This window comes from Apiospora marii (assembly GCF_038362585.1).
Source record: "Apiospora marii strain CBS 49790 chromosome Unknown utg000005l_segment0_segment0, whole genome shotgun sequence".
NCBI lineage: Eukaryota > Fungi > Ascomycota > Sordariomycetes > Amphisphaeriales > Apiosporaceae > Apiospora > Apiospora marii.
In genome coordinates this window covers 5197448-5216847 of record NW_027117377.1, presented here as the reverse complement: position 1 = coordinate 5216847, position 19400 = coordinate 5197448, and the positions used below count along the sequence as shown (strand labels likewise).

Genomic DNA, 19400 nt, shown 5'->3' with positions numbered 1-19400 from the left:
CAAACTAAGCCTGCTGCGATTGGAGAAGAACTGAACGTGATTAACCAGAGAGGTGTCCGAAGCCATTACCACATTGTTTTACCTCTTTAGCTTAATCTCGTAGAGACCGAAAAAGAGGTAGGATAATGTGTTAGGGTCTGCGAGCCTGCGATTCTAACCTAGCGACCGTCAACAATCGATCGATTGAATTTCAGGAGGAAGTTGTGATCCGATTGAGCCCCCTTCCCGCGTATAGTCAAATTGATGAATGCGCACATACAAAAATCAGACTCGACAGCGGAGCGACAGTATAGCGACTAGAATTAACCTGCAGCGACGAGGAGAAAACGGGCCACCACCGGCAAATCTTTGAGAGAAAAATGTCCGGGGCGGAGGGGAGGGGGAGCGGGCAGTCCAGTTTTAGATCCGAGAGTAAAAGAGTAGGCGCTGCTTGTACCGTCTACCCTTCTAAGGCCGTTAGCAACGCTCGACCGCTGGTACCTCAGTACCTGCCGGATCGCATCGAGCACTTTCGATCACATAAGTATGTGACAACTTGAGCCTTCAGCCCTTTCGACGGTTGCAGGCGGCGGGGATCGCGGAAAACGCAACAGTCAATTGACTGCTGAAAGGGAGGATGGCTGTCCAATCCGAGCCTTCTGTAATGATATTGTGCATTGCATTGCATAGGATGGAATTATACATTGCATGCATAGGATGGAATTCTGCATTGCATTGTGCAGGTAGGGCCATCTACATAGATACACCACCATTAGCAGCCTTTGAAATACCTAATGTACCCTCGCGGTTGCTACACCGAAAGCAAAGAAGAGAAGCACTGCTAGAACACCACTTCGGAGCATCTAGCTCTTGCCTCGTCGTTTCCCTGTTGGTTGAAAGGGCTCTGAGCTGTCTATATAAAGTAACCTCGACCTCCTCAACTTCTCCTACAATGGTGGTCTTGAAAGCTCATCATCAAGCACCGAGGGGAAAGCAAGTGTCGTTCTATCGCTCTCCCGAGATCGTGGCATCGTCCGCTCCCATTAGCTATCACAGTTCTTATTGGAAAGAAGATACCATCATAGCCCAAGGTTCCTCTCTGCCCAGATTCATTCTCAAGCCCCCCTGGCCTAACCTTGGTCTTCCCAGAACTTGATAGCCACCTGAATCTCTGCAATGGGTGGTTCATCCGATCGTCGTGTTTGTGGAGGGTGAGTCGCCTGATGTTTCCTTTCTTGCAGACCTCTTTCATCGCAACCCCTTTGACCGCGGCCATGTGCCATCTGGCGTCGTAGATGCGGCTCTTTTCACGTCATTGCTTTCCAAACTACACCACGTACCAAGTACATGAAAAGAAGGTACATGTAGCCTTCACTAGCACTCCCGCATTATGGCTGGTAGCTCCTAGCTGCCGGATTACCAACTCTTTTTATTGGGGGTCTCTCCTGGTACCGTACCCCTCCACACCCCACCTTTTCTCTCCAATCGCAATTGGCACCTATGCCTGGAGTTATCTTTCATCGTGTTACCCCATTGATCATGTCTATTCTGCTGCATACATTCTTACACACAACAGTGAAACCCCCTTCAAGCGCTCCCACGTCGTCGCCGAGAACACCAGCTCCCCTTCCAAGGCATCTATGGCACGCAAGAACGTCAAATCGTACATTGAGTCCAAGAACGGGGGCGGAGACCCCGTCACAGCTCTTTCTCTTCGCCCCTCTTCGTCCAAGAGCGTCACCGACCGCCAGGCCAAGGTTCAGCGCGAGATGGCGGCATCGCTAGCTGTACTTGACAGGTCTCAGTAAACCGCATATGGTGTGCTAAACCTCAATTAGGCGTAAGTGTCATGCCGTAAGTCGGGATCCCAACCCAGGCATCATTGCTGGCCAATTGTACTGATAAGTGAGTGATACCCAGGGCGGTCTCCACTGGATGTTAGCAACATGCTGTTCCCAACGGCCTGGATGCTGATACCTACTAGGGGGGTGTGGTGTCTCGGAGCGTTCTTCTGTAATTAATAAGTGTTGTGGAGCGGGTACCTGGGGAGAGCTGTCCCACCTGCCCCTCATCAAGGCTCAGCTCCACCTAAAATCAACAGCGGCCACTCGAGGATCAACGGACTCACGGACTGGACCTGACAGCCTGACTGCTTGTGCCACTTGCGTCAAATTTCTACAAAGTGTCTACCGTGGGTATACTTGGCATACAGCTGGGTGAAAAGACCTGGGGTGAAAATGGAAAAACCATGTCAATGTATAAGGACCTACTTTCCTCATTACTTTGTCAAGTAGATTGACTTACTTCCGTTGCTATATGTTTGTACAAATGCCACTTGGTGTCTACATAGTCAATCTATTGGGAATTAACAGGCTGTACTTCTGGGTATCCGGAACCAGGCAACTGGAGGTTGTGCTCAGTGGTGACATTCCAATTTTATGAGTTCAAGTACTTGCAGTGAGACGGACGCGAAAGGGATGCACCTTTGGAGATGATTATGTAGGATTGAATTGACGGGCGGAAGCTGTCCAAGGGGAAGAAAGGAAAGAAGGGCTGTTCTGATGAAAGCCGCGGATACTTCCTTCACCAATCAGGACTGAGTCATGAGGGCGTCTGATCCTGGATCCCCCAGCAAAAGCTCCGATGATGGCCAGGGCTGAACCAGCGGGACAAGCCCACTGTATAAGCTTAACTGCTTAGCGGCCTGGTCAAACTCCTCGTCCTCATAGTCGAAACAATGGCATTCTCCTTAACAGCTTCCCAAAAACATGGTCACAGGTATTCGATGATGCACGATTTGGTGGAATACGAAGAGCGCATAACAGCCCTGCCATTATATTCTCGTTTCGCTCCCTTCGCTTTTTCTTCTCCGCGATTGCTGGAGTGCTTTTGCTATGGTTTCATTCAGTACAGACTTGTAGCGCATTTCGCAATTGGTGGGGCAGTAGAGGGGCACACATGCTGCATGGTTTCTGAGTCTCCTCTTTGGCCATATCATGCATTCCATGGCTGCTTGGATTGAGGTATCACAACTCACATGATGGCGAAAAGATGTATATGGCATTACCAATTACAGTCTATGCAATTGGCATTCTGCCAACTATTTAATGTCGCCCTCGGTTCGTTTCAGCTGCACCCAATGGTCGGGCTTGTCTTAGCTGCCTCCAGCTATACACTTGCGAGTGGCCTAGCTACTTGACCTGCTGACAGCTCGATCCCGGTGTCTGGAGAGGGTGTCGTCGTCCCGAATGGGTTTTGGTTGTAAAATCGACCAATTCTGCTGTACTGATCTTAGAGAATGAATCTCAGCCTTTCGGTAAATCACAGCCACACTCGACAATGTTCGTACCTCTTCTTGTCGATGTTCCTGCATTAGTGGCAGGATTTCGGTGAGCTCAAAGCAAGAGAAGAGGAAGGGGGTGCATACCCACATCCAGTACTACATGGACAAAAAGCCGTGTACAACTGGCACTACAAGACCGGGAAAATACGGACATGATCTAAACCCACCCGACCATCCGCCTGGTTCCCGTCCTCCACCCGTGTTTGGGTCCCATATCAAATCCACCAGTTATGGTCTCCGAAATTGACCGGCCTCTACTGGATGATGCGATGGCTGAGGACATCTTGATATATGCTGTGCGCTTGATTATAACGCGCGAGCGGTGCAATTCCCCGTACAATGGGATTTGTTGGTCGGGACTTGCGTTTTCTCGCTCTTAGTCCCCCAAGAGGTAGGTGGCAGGCTCGAGCGTCGAACTCGAACGTACGGGACTAGACCGAGGGTGACTCTGTTCTATAAAGCTACGGATTTCTCATCTCTTTTCCAGCGTTGTTGGAAGTTCTCACCTCGAAGAACCGGCAAGGCCAGTCGAGAGAAATCAGGTTCCATAACTGACTACTCTGCCTATCACACACCTTTCCGCTTTCTTCGTGTTTCGAAGATTACAGCTCACAGTGTTCAATACTGACTATTGACACATATATCCTGTTGTATTTGTCAACGATTGGGTCATTTTTCTTTTCATTGGTCTGCGTGACTGATACCGATCTCCCATAGATCTCCCGCGGTCGAACAATGACTCGTTCATCTGAGCAAAGTGTTTATGGTGGGTAAGTCGCCTCGATCCTCATGTCTTCCTACTCCTTGATGCTCTCTACCCCATGTCCAAGACCTACGCCCAGCCAGTGTCCGAGTCTCTCTTCCATGGTCGGACCATCATCACTTGCATCGGTTTCGATCTCATTGATCGAAGTTAGCCAGTTTCTGTCGTCCATTCCATCCATAAACTACACAAGCAAACTCGTCTGGACTTATTCCCATTACCCTCTCCCATGCCTCCTTCCCTTCCTAGTGCTTCGCGCTGTTGAGCAAGGCAACCGGTCGACTTGCTTTGTAGTGAACCCCACCTATTTCCTGACCAAGATCTCCATCTTTGCTTGGGTAGAGAGGATGACGAAGTTGAGAGTCCGCTGCTTGTGCTAACCTGGATGTGTCATTTCTTACATATATTAGTTCAACCCCGTCAAAGCCCTCCTATGCCATCAACGAGAAGGCCAAGTCCTCCAAGAAGTCCATCTCGAAGGGGAGAGTGGAATCGTACATGTCGACCGTCAACGGGGGTGGAGATCCAGTGACGGCTGTGGCTCTACGACCGGTATCGCCCATTCGGAGCACTACCGACCGGCAGGCCAGGGTTGAGCGCGAGGTTTCCAATGCCTCGGCGCAGTTGTAGTCTCGGCATGGTCTTATGAGGCCCGCGCGCGCATGTCACAACGGCCTGGATGTAAGTACCATCCGATGTGCATTCTTGTAACATCGTTCAGTCCTTCTCCATACTGACGCGATCGGTCACAAATACTGCGAGCGCCATTTGACTGATGCAAGCTCTTGATGCAGGTAGTGTAGCTTTAGACTGTTAGTTGTTCATCCAACCTTCGCCTGAGAGATGCATCTCAGCAGAATGGTCCCGACGATTCTGGCGGGTGTAAGGCCACCGATGACATGGAAGGTTGATTGACGTTCAACCGTTACCTGCCGAGTACTACTCATATTGGGAGGATCCTGTCCAGCAATTCCCTAGTCAATGACCCGCTTTGAAAACAGGTCCTAGGAGAGGTATATCACATATGGATCTAAGAAAGAGGAGTGGCCAGATATGTGTGAGAGAGAGCAAATACTCGGACTCCGCCCCCTTCTCTTTCAGAGTATCACCATGAATATATGTAACAAATGCTGTAATATGCTCGTGGGCCATATGGAAATAGGCTAAACAGAACTTGGCGCTGAGGAATTGACAGGCACCTGCCGGTGGACGGATCTACCGGAACAAACCTACAATCGTGGTATTGCAGCGGAGGGGTTGTCAAACTCCAAGGTAGGGGCAAAGAACTAGGGCTCTCAGAGTCAGGCGTCCAGTAAGGTTAGATCTGCTTGGAATGCGATTGACCAAGAGCATAAAACGGCTAGGATGGCCCAATGAGATATCCACCACCACCAGCTTGGTAGCAAGGTCCAAGATAAGGTGACAGGCTGCCCGTCATTGTCACTGCAAACGGGGGTGTATCTGGCCGGGATTAACGCTAAGTACATACGCTGGCCAATCCAATGTAGAGCAACAACAGCCTTCCATGCCTCCCACTGCTAGAGCCAAGCCGAGAAACATCATGTTCGGTCGGTAGGAATCTTGGCGGGTGTCTATTGGTTGGAGCGTGTAAAGTTCCCCGTCAGCATTAATGAGGAAGACAGAGGCCTTCTTTTCAGGTGAAATCACCCGACCTCACCTGCTCAGTCAGGCTAAAGAAGACCAAGCAAAAGCAGAGAAATCAGCAAAAGAGAACAGGCAAGGCAAGAAGTTGAAAGAGGCGCTGGGTTTCTTGCCCCCTGTACTTCTACTACTGCTGGTCCTTACTTCCTGTCATCATCAAATTGATGAGGTCGAATTCTTTTCCACCAGGGCGGCGGGCCATTTTCCCACCTAGCTTAAATATGAGCGAGCGTCCTGCGATTTCTCTAAGTGACGACTTCGCGACTCGAATATGTGCCAACCCAGCACATCTAATTTTGTTTTTCTCTTGTTACGCAGCTATTTCTTATTGTTTCTGCAATTCGCTAGTCTATATAAGACTTTCAAGCTAACAAGGCTCTCCAGTCCTAGCCATCGATGGCTGGTTCATCTGACCGAAGTATCTACGGAGGGTACGTTGAAAGCTGCTTCTGGCTGCGTCGCCATTCACCCTATATTCACCTTCAAGAGCAGCAAAGTTTATTCTTTCGTGGAGATATGCCATATTATCCTATTGCCTTGAATGAGTTCCTCTCGTATCCCCCAATCGGCACACAATGACATTGAAGACGTTACCTGTCCCCTTTTTCTCTTGCCATGACAGAGTATGGCTGGCCGCCCTGGTCATTCTCTACAACTGTGTCTCGGTCTCGTCTTTTCCTTTTATTGGCACCCTTGCTATCTAAACATCCTTTGTCCGCTGCTGTGGCTCATTGGTTCTCTTTGACAATTCACTGCTGTAATCTGGCAATCCCCTGGGTGTCTTATTCAAATCCTGACTTTGAAAAGAGCGACCCCGAGTAAGCCTTCCCATACTATCAAATCTAGGACCTGGGACCCTCCCAAGAAGTTGTTGTCGGAAAAGAACACCAAGCTTCACATGTCGAGTAAGAACAGCGGTGGCGACCCGGTAACAGCTTTGGCTCTGCGACCCGAGTCCTCGTCGTATAGCGCGACTGAGCGACAAGAAAGAGTTGCGCGCGAGATGGCCGAAGCGTTGGCGCAGCTGTAGCCATATAACATGCACATCACTCGATTCATTGAACGGGCTTGCGTCCTATACCAACAAAGGTATGCTACTGCCTGGCTCAGTTACATGGAGTAACAAGTACACCCAGTAATGCTTAGCCTGTGGCTGAATGAGACTCTTGGATGTTGAGACTTCAATCAGACTAATGCGGGTGGACAGGGAACCACGATACGTACACCTAGTACGTGTACTCTCCAGCTCTTACCATCCCACATTCCGACGTGGTGGGCAGGGCGCTGCGACCCACTCATGATAGGGTTGCGCTCTGACAACGGGCACGAGCGAGAAACCAGTCAGTGAATCCTCGGGCCGGCTCAGCTATTCCATACCGACGGTTCAGCCCTGAGAACCAGGGCTTAGCTGGGTTCCTGGTCAGGTGGGCTGACTAAAGAAGGCAAGATGAACCGGATTCCTGGTCGATTGGTCTCAAGGGACCCATGCCCATCATTTGCTCAAGACCTCCTTGACGGCTAAAGTGGGATCTGGGGTTTAAAGGAAACGCACGACCCCAGCTTTTCAGTTCTTCCACGTTTTGTCTGATTCATGGGATGTTGGAGCTAGCAACTTTATTCAAACGTCTTAATGGTACTTACTTGAGAACTGGAAGAAACAGAGAGCGCATCCGGTCCTACATTGGTTTCCTTAACCCCCAAACGCTCCTTTACTTCTTTTTGGCTGGCTTAAGGAGAATTTTAAGGATGAGTAGAAAATAACGGCTTATGAATTGGGCTGTTCTCGTGAAGGTCTGCTTCGGATATTCAGTGCAGCGTGGCTTTCCTCTGCACAATACTTCATTGATGTGCTCTTGGATTGATGCAGCTCCTGACATGACACTCCATTCCTCATTCTTGCCACGAACAAGCTATGTGACAGTTTCGCTCCCAGGCTTTGCGCCCCGAAAGACCGAACAATTCCTATTTGTGATTTACGGTGATTCGTGAGATACATCTTATTGATGATACCTCGCTATATTTGGTCTGGGTGCTGGCGTAGTGACAACTGGTATCGTAGGGGAATGGCGATGCGCCCCGCTATGAACCATGCGCGGCGGGGTAGAGTGCTAATGGGCCGTCGTGTCTAGGCCTACTGCTAGGCCCAGCTCCCCTGCTAGGCGGTTTACCAACTGGCATCCGCAAGCTGTTGGGCGCTAACCGTGGCACCGCACTGCTCACTAGGTGCAGCCGCGGCGAGGGGTAGGCAAATCGAAGGCCCTGACGGAGTTCGTGCGCGAACTCCGACGGTCGCCCTCTCAGGCTCAGACGGATGCACCTGTTGTCGACACTTCTGTAGGTTACATGTCTTTTACGCCTTTGCTTTCTTGGATGTCCGCTTTACCCAGATAGCTCCACTCGGGGATCATATAGAGAATGTGTCTTAGATCGCTCCTGTATTCGCATGCCAGTCTGGAACCAAGCACTTCTCTTCCGACCCCAGCCACCCCATGCATCTATCCTGTTCGTACTCCGTACAGCGGGCGGAGTGAAAGAGATTCGCATTGATGGAGCGCGCGCGGCTTGGTAAGTACTTATGTAAGAAGGCATGCCTGCCAGTCAATTATGCGCCAGTCAGCAGGGCTGACAGGGCGGCATGATGATGTCTTCAAAGCTTGCCGCTGCTGCCTGACTCCTACCAAGGTACGTTTCTGGCCTGGCGCGATCCAGACCGTCGCGGATGTTCATTCGTGGACCAAGCTTCCGGCGAACCGACCCAGCCCCTGCAGCGGGTGCAATTACATAGGTACCCGTTGCGATGAAACCTGGAAGCCCCAGATATAAGCTTTACCTTGCATGCAGAAATACCTAGCTGGCAAGTTAAAAAGGCAAATTCCGATAAATATGGTGGATGCGACACGTCCATATGCTTGTGGAAGCTCGGCACCAGACATCACAGCCAGGCATTTAGTACAGTCACATCCCATCTGGCTGCCTACATACTGAGCCCTCCGGCGTCGACGTCACGGCACCCTCTTTGTTGTTGCCCAACTGGCTGTTTTATTTTTAGAAGCTAGATACTGAGCTTGCTTTGTCTTCGCCAAACGACGTCTCCCCTGTATTTGCCGAGGTCAATGCTGCTCGAAGTTCAACTCGGTGCCTTCACCTATCATTCTGCATGCACAAGAGCTGTCCCGGCTGCGCAGATACATGCAGCGCAGTCGGTAGAAGTAGGCTGCCTACCAGCTTGTGGCTTATGGTCAACCATACGCAGTCAACCATACGCAGTCAACGGGGATGCGTACTTATCAACCTGAGGATTGGCTATGGACTGTCCCGCGCCCTCGGGTCCCCCACCAGCAAGAGAACCAGCAGGGGCTGAAGAAAAAGGAAAGAAGCATTGGCTGGGTTCTTAGCCTGTCAAACCGCCCAGAACCTGGTAGTTCGCGGACGACTCTTCTCAAGACTTGCCCGACGCATGATGAGCCCCCTGTAGCGATCGGCACATCATTGAAGTTCACCGCAATAACGAGGGAAGGCCAGGAATACGAGAGTGGTTGAAGACCGGACAACCTTCGGAATTGGATTGTCCGAGCTCAGCCTGTCGTTTCAGCCGCCAAAATGACAGGCTCACATGCCACGTCCCGGTAGCCAAGGCGCCGGAGTCGCAATGGGATATGTGATGAAAGTTGTATCACGCTGATACGAGGGCGGTGGGATACCGTCGCGCTGTACCAAAGGATCTACCTCGGATATACTGGGACATTTCGCTGTTCTTGCATCGATAGTGCCGTTTCGGTAAACATCAATGGTGTTTTTGTTGAAGGATTATGAATGATTGGCAAGCAGTTGCGACAGCAAAGTCGAGGGCGCCGTGACACTCTCCACAGTACAGACCTGGACCTCCGGTCGGCCTGTTAGTCGCGTGCCCAGGAACGAATAGGAAGACTCGGCCCTGGCGCGAAATGGTAGAAGAGAAAGGAGGCAGTACAAGTAGGGCCGACTACCATCAGTTTGTGGTGATTTGGGACTCGGAAGCTCTCGGCTCGCAGCTAGCCCCCGGATTCTGGAGAAGCAGTATTTATGGACCCGGGACACGGGGCTTGGGTCCTTCGTTCTCTGCATTGCCCTGGTATGGTTCCAATGCCTAACCCATTCTACCATTACAAATTTACCTATTAGGGGAGTTAAAAATAGCTCAGGAGGGCATCAGAGCGTGGGGGGTGATCATGTGAAGTCTGTAGTGAGGTACTGCAGAAGGGGCGAGGAGATATGAAGAGAAGAGGGAAGTGGATCAGTCCGGGGCTAAGAGTCTGGGTAAGTACATAACAGCATCTGGATCCATTGACCCATCCCCAATCTTGCCAATCTCATCGTCTCAAACCTTTTCATCTAGCCTGCCTCTAGCCCCGCATACCCCGGATGGTCCACGGGCAACAGGCCATGTATCAAACTATGGAACCTGGCCTTGGCTTTCTCAGGCCGCTGTGGCAAACCCATTGAAACCCGCGCGTTGGGCTTCAAGAAGATGTTGCCAAGACGAGTTCAATGGGGATGCATACGAAGTCTCCGCTTCGACTTCGCGATCGTGTTCATGGTGTTTTGTCGCGAAATGACTGCGCTGACGTTGTCGTTCCCCCAGGCTGCGACCCCACAGATCTTTCTAATGTAAGCAGCAGCCTGCACCTGTTGCCTTCCTCTCCACCATGCGGTATGTATGCTAATGCTTGCAGCTTGCAGTTTCTGCGAGATATTATGGCCCCGAACGATCACCCGATACAGAACTGACCCAGTGGGCTCCGATGTGCTTGCCTCGACCACGTTTAGTTTTTTCGTTCCCTCAGGCCCAACCAAGTTGAGGCTCAAATTCCGGGCTTTAATAGGAACATTCAGCCGGAGGACTTGGGTCTGTATAAATTCACCATTGTCTCCCAACTCCCATCTGGAACGTAGGACAAGTACGACTAGAGCAAAGCACCCATCCTTATTTGAAGCCCACGGCAAACTCCCACCAACAAGCCATCCGCCCCAAAGTGGAAACACTCCCGCTTACACCAACGCCCAGGCACGCAGCTCCTAGACTCCCTCGTCTCCCTCGTCTCCCAGCGGAACACACCTCAGCGACATATGATTCAACCACACATCGCTTCCTTTCGTAACACTCATTTCAAGACGCGCTTGTCTCACTCTCTAACTTACCCGTGATATTATACCTCGACAACTCTCTTCGACTGAACAATGGCTGGTTCATCTAACCAGAGTGCATATAGTGGGTACGTTGTACGATGATTATGTCCCCTTACTCCTCCCAACTCCTTACATAATCGACGATGCTCAATATACGATTCATTTCTACATTCGCACCATTGCTCATGTGGTGATCGTGGGTGACCATGCTGATTTCCGATTTCATGCGCCGCCGTGGCCATTGTCGTGAAACTGTACTCTGCTTTGCTCCCTTCTGCCACTTAGATCAATGTGTAAGCTTTCGGCTTACACATCACAGCGTAACCCCGTCCAAGCCTCCCACCTCCATCGCCGCCCAGACAGGATCACCCTCGACGAACGCAATGTCGCAAAGCAAGATCGATGAATTGCTGAAGGCCGGCAGCCGGGAGAGCCCGGCCGAGCGACGGGCCCGGGTCGAGCGCGTGGTGGCTGAAGCCACGGCGGCTCTGACCCCTGTCGAACCGCATGGTGGGGGTGCACACACACACAATGGCACTAACTGAATGCAAGTACCATCCCAAGTCACATCCCCGACCTCATTCGCAATACAACGAGTATATGCTATTTGTGGTATCTTTTCATGCACCCGATAAACGATTTACAGTGCTAATTGACTGACACTACGCATATCCAATGCAGAAAACCCTGATACCGAACCACCATTCTCCATCTCATCTTCACAACGAAGATCAGTGCACCTAAATGCTTGGATCCCCGGGACGCGTGGGGGTTAAACCCAGCTGCATAGCATTGAACAAGGGACAAGGTTGATCGGACGGACGGCTATTACCCGCTGCATCTGGCCGGGTAATACTACCCAAACTGGGAGAACCTTGGGTCTCACAAGCCCCACCCCAGGCCCTAAAGTCGGCTGACGGGTTCGGGTTCTTGGGATGACGAACGTTACACATGGACGCAAGGAGATGGATTGCGCAGGTATAAAACAGAGCCAACCGTCGGCTCTTCTTTCGAATTCCTGCAGAAAGATGGGCACAGCTCTGGCATACTACGTTTTTGAGTAGACGATTGGGCGAAACAAGACTTCGGGCTGGGGTAATTGGCATTCGCTAATGGATGGATGCACTTGGCGGTACACATTGGGCGGCGGGTTTCTGGCGGCTTAGTTGCCGCGGCGGGGCGGTAGAATAGCGGGGTGTTAGTGGCCGTAATGATAATGATGTTCCACGGGTTTCACGACTTACAGTTCTCGCACGATGCCGTAGTGCCCGTTGAGATACAATGCCTTGGTTTAAACTTAAGATAAGTAAAGTATGACTAGATAGTCTGCACCGGGGGATTATAAATTAGAAAGTCAATGCCATGTACTCTTTCCCCTTTCACACGAGTCCAGACCTAGTTGCTACCAAGCCATCATCTGAGCCGGTCTCTCCGAAGTGTAACGGCATCATGGCGGGAGCTGTATCTTTGGCAGGGAACATCTTGGTTATGAATTTAAGGACCTAATGCTACCCGACCAACGACGCAGCCAGCATAACCAGTCCCCCGAAGCTGTCCATTCCAGCGAGCCACTCCTCCCAATCGGCCTTTTGCCTGTGACGAGCACCGTGTTCCCCCGTATTGCTGTTCGCGGGGCTCTCGCTCACTTTGACAAGATCGCCGCTTACTGTCATCCCGTAGTCTGTCTGGGACCCGAGATCCCTCTCTATCTCCGACATCCACTTGGACGCAGTTTCTGCCTCCCACAGTTGCCTCCTTGCTGGTAGAGGTGACAGGATCAGCCCATCTGCGTGCAGGTCACACATAGCGGCGGGCTCGAAAACGACCACCATGTTCACAATCTGGTAGAGGACACACAGCCTTCAAAAGTCATCAGCGCCGTTAATTCCTTGGAGCGGGGTTTTGAAAAGGAAAGCGAGATTCGACTGACCGCCGGCCTGACTCTACCAACATCCAATGCCTCCATGTTGACTCTGGACTTGTTATGCCTAGCGCAAACTCTTGTCCGAGGTTTGCCCTACCGAGTTCCATAGATAAGACCTACACAGGCGGTGGGGGTTAGCATAAGATCTTCTATGCCAGTGTGTAGTAACAGAACTACGGGAGAGTCATCGGAAAGCTTACGATTACTGCCATGATCAAGAGACCATCGATGTCGTTCTCTTCTGCCTCGCCGTCATCCAGAAGCATGATGATGTACAATGACAGCGCCTGCAGACCAGCAACAACTTCCAGATAACTTAGCTTCGAGGCCTAAAGCAATTCCATCTGTCAGTGAGTCGTCCCCTCAGGCTCTCACAACAAGATCAACAAGGGACTCCATCCACATACCATTCTGTAGAGACGCTCGCACTCCTGACGGACATTCCTCCAGAACAGCTTCCGGCTCCCCTGTAGCCCAGCCTGGAGCATGTTCATGAGGCTGATGCAATTATGCAGTGGCTCCATGTCCTGCGCGCCAGACTCGGAAAGCAGCATCAGTGGATGAATGAAGGGCGGAAGCGTCTTGTCCCGCATCATCATGAGGGGGTACGACTTGAGGGTGTGGCATACAAGGCTAGCCACCCTCTGCGCCCCCGTCTTCAGCTTCGGGCGCCTGATGAGTGATCGACTGCTGCTACTCGGTGATCTAGGTATTGTGAATCCATTTGGAAATGGTAGACTCTTCGGCAGTGGAAACGGTTGGTTGGACAGGAGTGTCATAGGCGGCAGGTGGAATTGCGGGAGTTTTGGTGAGGGGGCCGCAGTGAACTCGTGGCGGCCCAGAGTCGCCTCAAACCCAAATAACTCAGCATCCTGGGGTTCGGCCCAATCAAGGGCAGCTTTAGTGCCCCCCGATCCCGCTTCTAACGGGAGCATGAAATCATCCTCCGGTATATTGATTGGTGGTGAGTTTGTTCGGGACGATGTCCTGTCGGACGATCTGGCTGAGACAGATTCGGCAATCTGCTGCGAGCTCCCTTGCTTGCTGCCCATCGGGCCATTTGCTGCATAGCGGCAGTCGATGCCCTTATTCAAACATCTTGAGCACTCGGGCCGCTTCCGATCGCAACGCGCCTTTCCGCTGATGCAAGGGAGACAGGACCGAACCTTTGAAGCATGGTCGGCTAGCTTTCGAGTGCGGCAGTAGTATCCGTGTCTCTTCAAGCTGGATGCTGCGAATGCTTTGTCAGTGTCAAAGGGCCCAACAAGAGCAGCGTGGAGCAATTGCTTGGCCAGCGCCAATTGGTGCGGGCGCGACGACTCACCCTTGTCAAATGGCTTGTTGCACTGCAGGCAACGCATAATTGACTGGGCAGTGTCTTTCTCCATGCTTTCGTAATTCGTTTCAATTTGAACCGCTGTTCTAAAAAAATATAGGGTTTGTTATCGCAATGTGTCAGGAAAGGGACAGGAACAAAAGGCATGGATGGAGATCTCGCTTTGGTAAGCACTTCACTGTTAGCATTTGTCAGCCCCTTTGGCTTAGCATCGCCCCAACGCCCTTAGCCCCAGGCGTCGCCTGTAAAGCACCCCTAAAAGCGACAGCAACGCCCTCCAAATCTCCATCTCCAACCGGAACACTTTGTACCGGGCACCACTCCCCATTTGACAAAGCTGCCCGAAAAAAGCACAACCTACGGAGACAATTTGAAGTCTTCAACGATTTGGAGTTAGAAATGACAGTGACCCAGTCAGCTCCATGTGCATATAAGATGCATGACCACCATGGCTTTGCGACAAGATGAAATGCAGCAAAGCATTACACTCCATTGCCCACCACAACCCCTGACGCAATTACAACACGCACCTTGATAAACATCACCAATCACCCAGCATGCCTCAACCACGCCTGGCCGTCCCCACCAAGATCAACCGTGACACCGGCTACCCCACCATCTCGGCCACCCGCCCCGAGAACTCGGCCAGCGGCAAAACCGTCGTCGTGACCGGCGGCGGCACAGGCATTGGCGCCGAGACCGCGCGCTTCTTCGCCGCTGCAGGTGCGGCGCGCATCCTGCTGATCGGGCGGCGCCTGGAGCCTCTCCAGGCCACCAAGGCGTCCATCGAGTCGCAGTACCCTGGGACCGCCGTCACAGCGACCCCGACCGACGTAACGGACAAGGCTCAAGTGGACGCCGCCTTCTCCAACTTTGCCCAAGACGGTAATGCAAAGATCGACGTGCTGATCAGCAATGCCGGCATGACCGGCCCCCTCGAGGGCGTCGGCGACGTGGACCCGACCGCCTTCCTGATCGGGGTCCAGGACAACGTCAGTAGCGCCCTGTTCGTGGCGCAGGCATTTCTACAACACGCAGCCCAGGATGCCGTCGTGGTCAACGTCTCGTCCAACGCGTCCTACCTCAACTTCGCGAACGCCTTCGCCTCGTACAGCGTGGGCAAGCTCGCCGCCTACCGGGTCTGGGACGCCCTCGGGTTCGCGAACCCGCACCTACGCGTGTATCACTTGCAGCCGGGCATCGTGGATACGGACATGAACCGCGCGGCGGGCGGGGTTAAGGCGCTGGGGTACGAGGATCATGGTACGTTATCTGCCCATCTCCCGGCATGCGGAGTCACTTGATACTTGGTGAAAGGGGGTGCTCCTGAATGACAGACAGCTAACATTTCCGTGATTATTTGCAACAGTCTCTCTGCCCGCCGGCTTTATGCTCTGGCTTGCGAGCCCCGAGGCCGCCTTCTTGAAGGGCAAGTTCCTTTGGTCCAACTGGGACGTGGACGAGCTCAAGGCGCGAGCGGAGGAGATTGAGGGTAGCGACGAGTTCAACATTCAGGCGGTCGGCTGGTCTGGGAAGGACGCCCAGGGCGGATCGGCCAACAGCGCCTCTGATCTCTGGAAGAAGTGAGGGGACTGAGCAATCATGTACAGTACAGCTGGGTTTATATACGCGGCATTGATACTGGATCTCGTGATTCATTTCATTCATTCATAGCTTTCGCGTATCCTTTGCACGCATCTTCTAGGCAACCTTTCTATGATCAGTGCTGCCGCGGTCTGGATTCAACAACAAAGTGCGAGCTTAAGCACAACCAACCTTTTGGACGTCAAATGTGCTCCTGCTTACAATGAGCCAACACCTCGTCCAAACCAAATCAAGTCTCCATCCTATTGATACACCCATGGCCTTACTATACCTCTGCCATTTCAAGAAAAGATCTTGGCCATATAGCTCAGCAATCCCTCTATGTCGCCGACGTAGCCGATATACAGATCCGGCCGGACAACCACCATGAACGAATCGTCGGGCCCCACCGCATCCGTCACGAACGACCACTCTCCCGGGTAGTGGAAGCCTCCCCGCGGCGCCTTGTTAGGATCGGTGAGGGACAGGATCGCGCCGGGCCAGACCAGGGTGACGGCGTTGGCCACCGACCGAAACTGCCAATCCAGAGTCGGGGCCGCGTGCGAGTGGTGGCCGATGACTAACAGCAGGAACCGGCCGTAGCCGAACGAGCGGGCGGTCTCGTACAGGCGATAGGTATCGCGTGTCGGGCCGGGGAAGTGCGGGCTGGCGAACTGCACCTCCAGGTCCGGGCAGCGGCGGCCGGCTTTCCAGATGCCTTGCTCTGACTCGACCACCAGGGGCGAGCCCATGCCGTCGTATGCCACACCCATGCCTAAAGAAAGGACGCGTAATGCCCATTAGCCACTGAATTTGTATGAAAACACGGCAGAAGCTTGACTCACCAGTGATGTATCCAGCGTTTCTCTCAATCGTCGCGACGTATTGTCGGGCGTGGTGTCGCGTGTCGCGGACGAGCTCGGCGGCCACACCGACGGCATTCAGGGCCACGGCGCGACGCTCGGTGTCGTACGACTTCATGATAGTGGTGACCCGATCTTGGCCACCATGGTTATGGCCTTGGGCATCGGCACTGGGATCCATCTTGATCTTGCCGGCGGCGATGGCGATGCGCCAGATGAGACCAAAGGCGTCGGCTACTCCTGTGTTGAGGCCCTGGGCCCCGTTGACGGAGTGACAGTGAGCGGCGTCCCCGGCGAGGAACACGCGGCCTTTGCCGTCCAGCGTGGCGAAGGCTGATGCGACACGCTCTTTGACTATATAACAGTTGTTAACTCAAATAGACCGAATTTAGAACGCGATTAGAAAACGCATCTTCTTAGGTGACCAATTTCCTACCTTCAAACGTACTAAACCACTCCGCCCGCAAGAACCTGACCCGGTACGGCGACATGTGCTCCCGGATCGTCTCCTCGGCCGCGTGCTTGGTGGCCACCTCCTCCGGCAGCAGCCGGACGTAGAAGCGCGACAGGCGCCGCTCGCGCGGGACCCAGAGGACGCGGCACTGGCCGCCGTTCTGGAGCGAGATGATCTCCGGGCAGGTGGGGAAGTCGGTGTCGATCCAGGTGTCGAGGACGGCCCAGACCATCTCGGGCTGGCTGCCCTCGAAGCCGAAGCCGAGGAGCGGGCGGATGGTGGACCGGGCGCCGTCGGCCCCTATTGCGAATTGGGCGCGCGTCGTCACTCGGCTGGGGACGCCGTGCTCGGTGAAGCCCTCGCTGATCACCTTAACCCCTGAGTCGTCCTCCACGATGGACTTGGCGCGATGTCTGAACCGGATTGCCAGGGGGACGTTGGGTTGGCGAGGGGCCTGGAGCTGAGCGAGCAGGGCTCTCTCGACCGCGGGCTGGCCTATGATCAGCATGTTCTTGTGCTGGCAGTGCTCGATGCTGGTCCACCAGTGGCTCTGGCGTGTCTCGAAGGCGCCATCAGCGAATGTTGAGCTGGCTGTGGTCGTCGCTGTCAGTTATTTGTCCCCTTTTGGCAGATGTTCACAAAGAAAAAAGAAATCCTGAAGATGAAACTCACTGTTGCACTGGATTCCGTTCGGTCGGAGCTTATCAAGGGTGCCTATGACTCCAAGGTACTGTTGGGTTCTCGCGTTGAGGCCATCGGCACGGCCACTTTCAAGGGTACACGCCTTCGCCTCTTTGAGCGAGCGAGTGGATTACATTAGCTCAGGGAAGGCGAGGCTGTCAGGGATGTGGATGTGAATGACATACCGATGATGGAAACAGTGAGTCCAAGCTGTCGCGCCAAGACGGCACAGAGTAGGCCTGTTGGACCACCTAAGTAAATCGCACATTAGCAGATCACCTTGTGATGGTGTGCCACAAGGGGGTTCCCATAAGAGCTTACCGCCAATGACGACGAGGTCAAACGTCTCTTCGGTAGTTGACGTCATGGTTGCGCCCGTCGGTGATGTCTTTCCTGGTGCTTTGTCGCATGCAGAGTGTGATCGAGTATATGTGTGGTGCTACGAAGTGTGACGGGGAGTGTATATGCAAGGTCGGGTAAAGAAGGGAGGTGAGTATACCCTTCTTAGTGCTTTGTCGCGTGCAGAGTGTGATCAAGTATATGTGTTGCATGCAAAGTGTGATGGGAGCTGTATGTACAAGCCCAGGTGAAGTGAAGAGGGGAGGCGGCGATAGAGAAGATGCTTGACGCGTCCGTCGAAAACGCGTCAAATGTTCTGGTACAAGAAATTGTTGTGACAGGCGACGCGTCCTTTCCAAGCGAGCTTCCTTTGGTAATTACACCATGAGTAGGTGCGATGTTCAAATAGATCGGCGACTGCTTGGGGGTCCCTACAAGCAAGCACGCCGGCAGCTTTTGGGTCTGTTAGTGGTACGTCGCACCGTGAAACGAAGTGCAACAATCGACTTTTGTTCCAATCGAGGCAGTTAATCGCGAGTGCTGTTCTCAAGGTAACAGTTGGTTGTAAATACACAGGCACATTCGTATGTAAACATTTGAACAACAACCCCGTTAAACGACTTAAGTAGCTCTCTGGGGGCTCAACCTTTTCTCTCAAAGCACCAAAGACAGGAATACTCTCAAGTGGATGTCCAAGCCGTAGTGCCTCTTGATGATTATCCCGCAAGGTTCTAATTGAAGATATTGACAGTAAGTATTTATATATACATTGGGTATCAACATTCAAGTCATTCCACACCACTGTTTATCCCCTAAGGGATGACCATTTAAAGAACGGTATGACTGTCATGGGATAAACGCTGTATAACTGGCCGATGATATTGCATAAAGAGAATTATACAATCAGCATGTAGTCAGTCCGGCAAGGTTTGACACTCCATGAGGTGTCATGGGTTTGTTGCCTCCGCGGCAATCTCCCTGACCACAAGGAAGGCATCTACTGTATTAAGTTCGAAGCATTATATAAATTAGACAAGACCTTTTGTGTAATACTGAGCGTGTAGTAGTTCAAGATGTCCAAGCAGCATACTGGGGAGCACTCCAGGCAACAGGTCGAGGAATAGCCGAGGGAGCATCTTCAGAAGCATTCCAAAATACTGCAAATAGTGACCAGAAAGTAGTGAGGAAAAGGGAAGCGATATTGAGCAAGAGCTTTAGATGGTGTTTTTGAATATCTTGTTGGCACTTCGGAAGCACGGCTTGAATTTCGTGAATTAGTGCCCCAGCAAGTGACGCGCCAAGCTTA

General features: G+C 52.5%; 7 protein-coding genes across 7 annotated transcripts; 5 read left to right on the top strand and 2 right to left on the bottom strand.

Annotated features, from left to right (window-relative positions):
- Nucleotides 1-1155: 1155 nt before the first annotated feature.
- Nucleotides 1156-1787, top strand: PG985_009514 (uncharacterized protein; the record flags this gene model as incomplete). The annotated part of the gene is made up of 2 exons (XM_066829282.1): nucleotides 1156-1190; nucleotides 1556-1787. The coding sequence occupies 2 exons, from the start codon at nucleotides 1156-1158 to the stop codon at nucleotides 1785-1787; spliced, it is 267 nt and encodes an 88-aa protein (XP_066684194.1).
- A 2356-nt stretch (nucleotides 1788-4143) lies between these two features.
- Nucleotides 4144-4715, top strand: PG985_009513 (uncharacterized protein; the record flags this gene model as incomplete). Its single annotated transcript, XM_066829281.1, has 3 exons — nucleotides 4144-4234; nucleotides 4335-4447; nucleotides 4512-4715. 3 exons carry the CDS (start codon nucleotides 4144-4146, stop codon nucleotides 4713-4715), a joined length of 408 nt encoding a protein of 135 aa, XP_066684193.1.
- A 1428-nt stretch (nucleotides 4716-6143) lies between these two features.
- PG985_009512 (uncharacterized protein) lies at nucleotides 6144-6777 on the top strand (the record flags this gene model as incomplete). Its single annotated transcript, XM_066829280.1, has 2 exons — nucleotides 6144-6178; nucleotides 6594-6777. The coding sequence occupies 2 exons, from the start codon at nucleotides 6144-6146 to the stop codon at nucleotides 6775-6777; spliced, it is 219 nt and encodes a 72-aa protein (XP_066684192.1).
- Nucleotides 6778-10432: 3655 nt separating this feature from the next.
- Nucleotides 10433-11458, top strand: PG985_009511 (uncharacterized protein; the record flags this gene model as incomplete). The annotated part of the gene is made up of 2 exons (XM_066829279.1): nucleotides 10433-10437; nucleotides 11233-11458. The coding sequence occupies 2 exons, from the start codon at nucleotides 10433-10435 to the stop codon at nucleotides 11456-11458; spliced, it is 231 nt and encodes a 76-aa protein (XP_066684191.1).
- A 963-nt stretch (nucleotides 11459-12421) lies between these two features.
- Nucleotides 12422-14225, bottom strand: PG985_009510 (uncharacterized protein; the record flags this gene model as incomplete). The annotated part of the gene is made up of 3 exons (XM_066829278.1): nucleotides 12422-12754; nucleotides 13038-13166; nucleotides 13245-14225. 3 exons carry the CDS (start codon nucleotides 14223-14225, stop codon nucleotides 12422-12424), a joined length of 1443 nt encoding a protein of 480 aa, XP_066684190.1.
- A 505-nt stretch (nucleotides 14226-14730) lies between these two features.
- Nucleotides 14731-15760, top strand: PG985_009509 (short-chain dehydrogenase; the record flags this gene model as incomplete). Its single annotated transcript, XM_066829277.1, has 2 exons — nucleotides 14731-15436; nucleotides 15543-15760. The coding sequence occupies 2 exons, from the start codon at nucleotides 14731-14733 to the stop codon at nucleotides 15758-15760; spliced, it is 924 nt and encodes a 307-aa protein (XP_066684189.1).
- A 299-nt stretch (nucleotides 15761-16059) lies between these two features.
- PG985_009508 (FAD monooxygenase) lies at nucleotides 16060-18122 on the bottom strand (the record flags this gene model as incomplete). Its single annotated transcript, XM_066829276.1, has 6 exons — nucleotides 16060-16532; nucleotides 16603-16974; nucleotides 17069-17677; nucleotides 17747-17866; nucleotides 17941-18006; nucleotides 18077-18122. The coding sequence occupies 6 exons, from the start codon at nucleotides 18120-18122 to the stop codon at nucleotides 16060-16062; spliced, it is 1686 nt and encodes a 561-aa protein (XP_066684188.1).
- Nucleotides 18123-19400: the final 1278 nt, after the last annotated feature.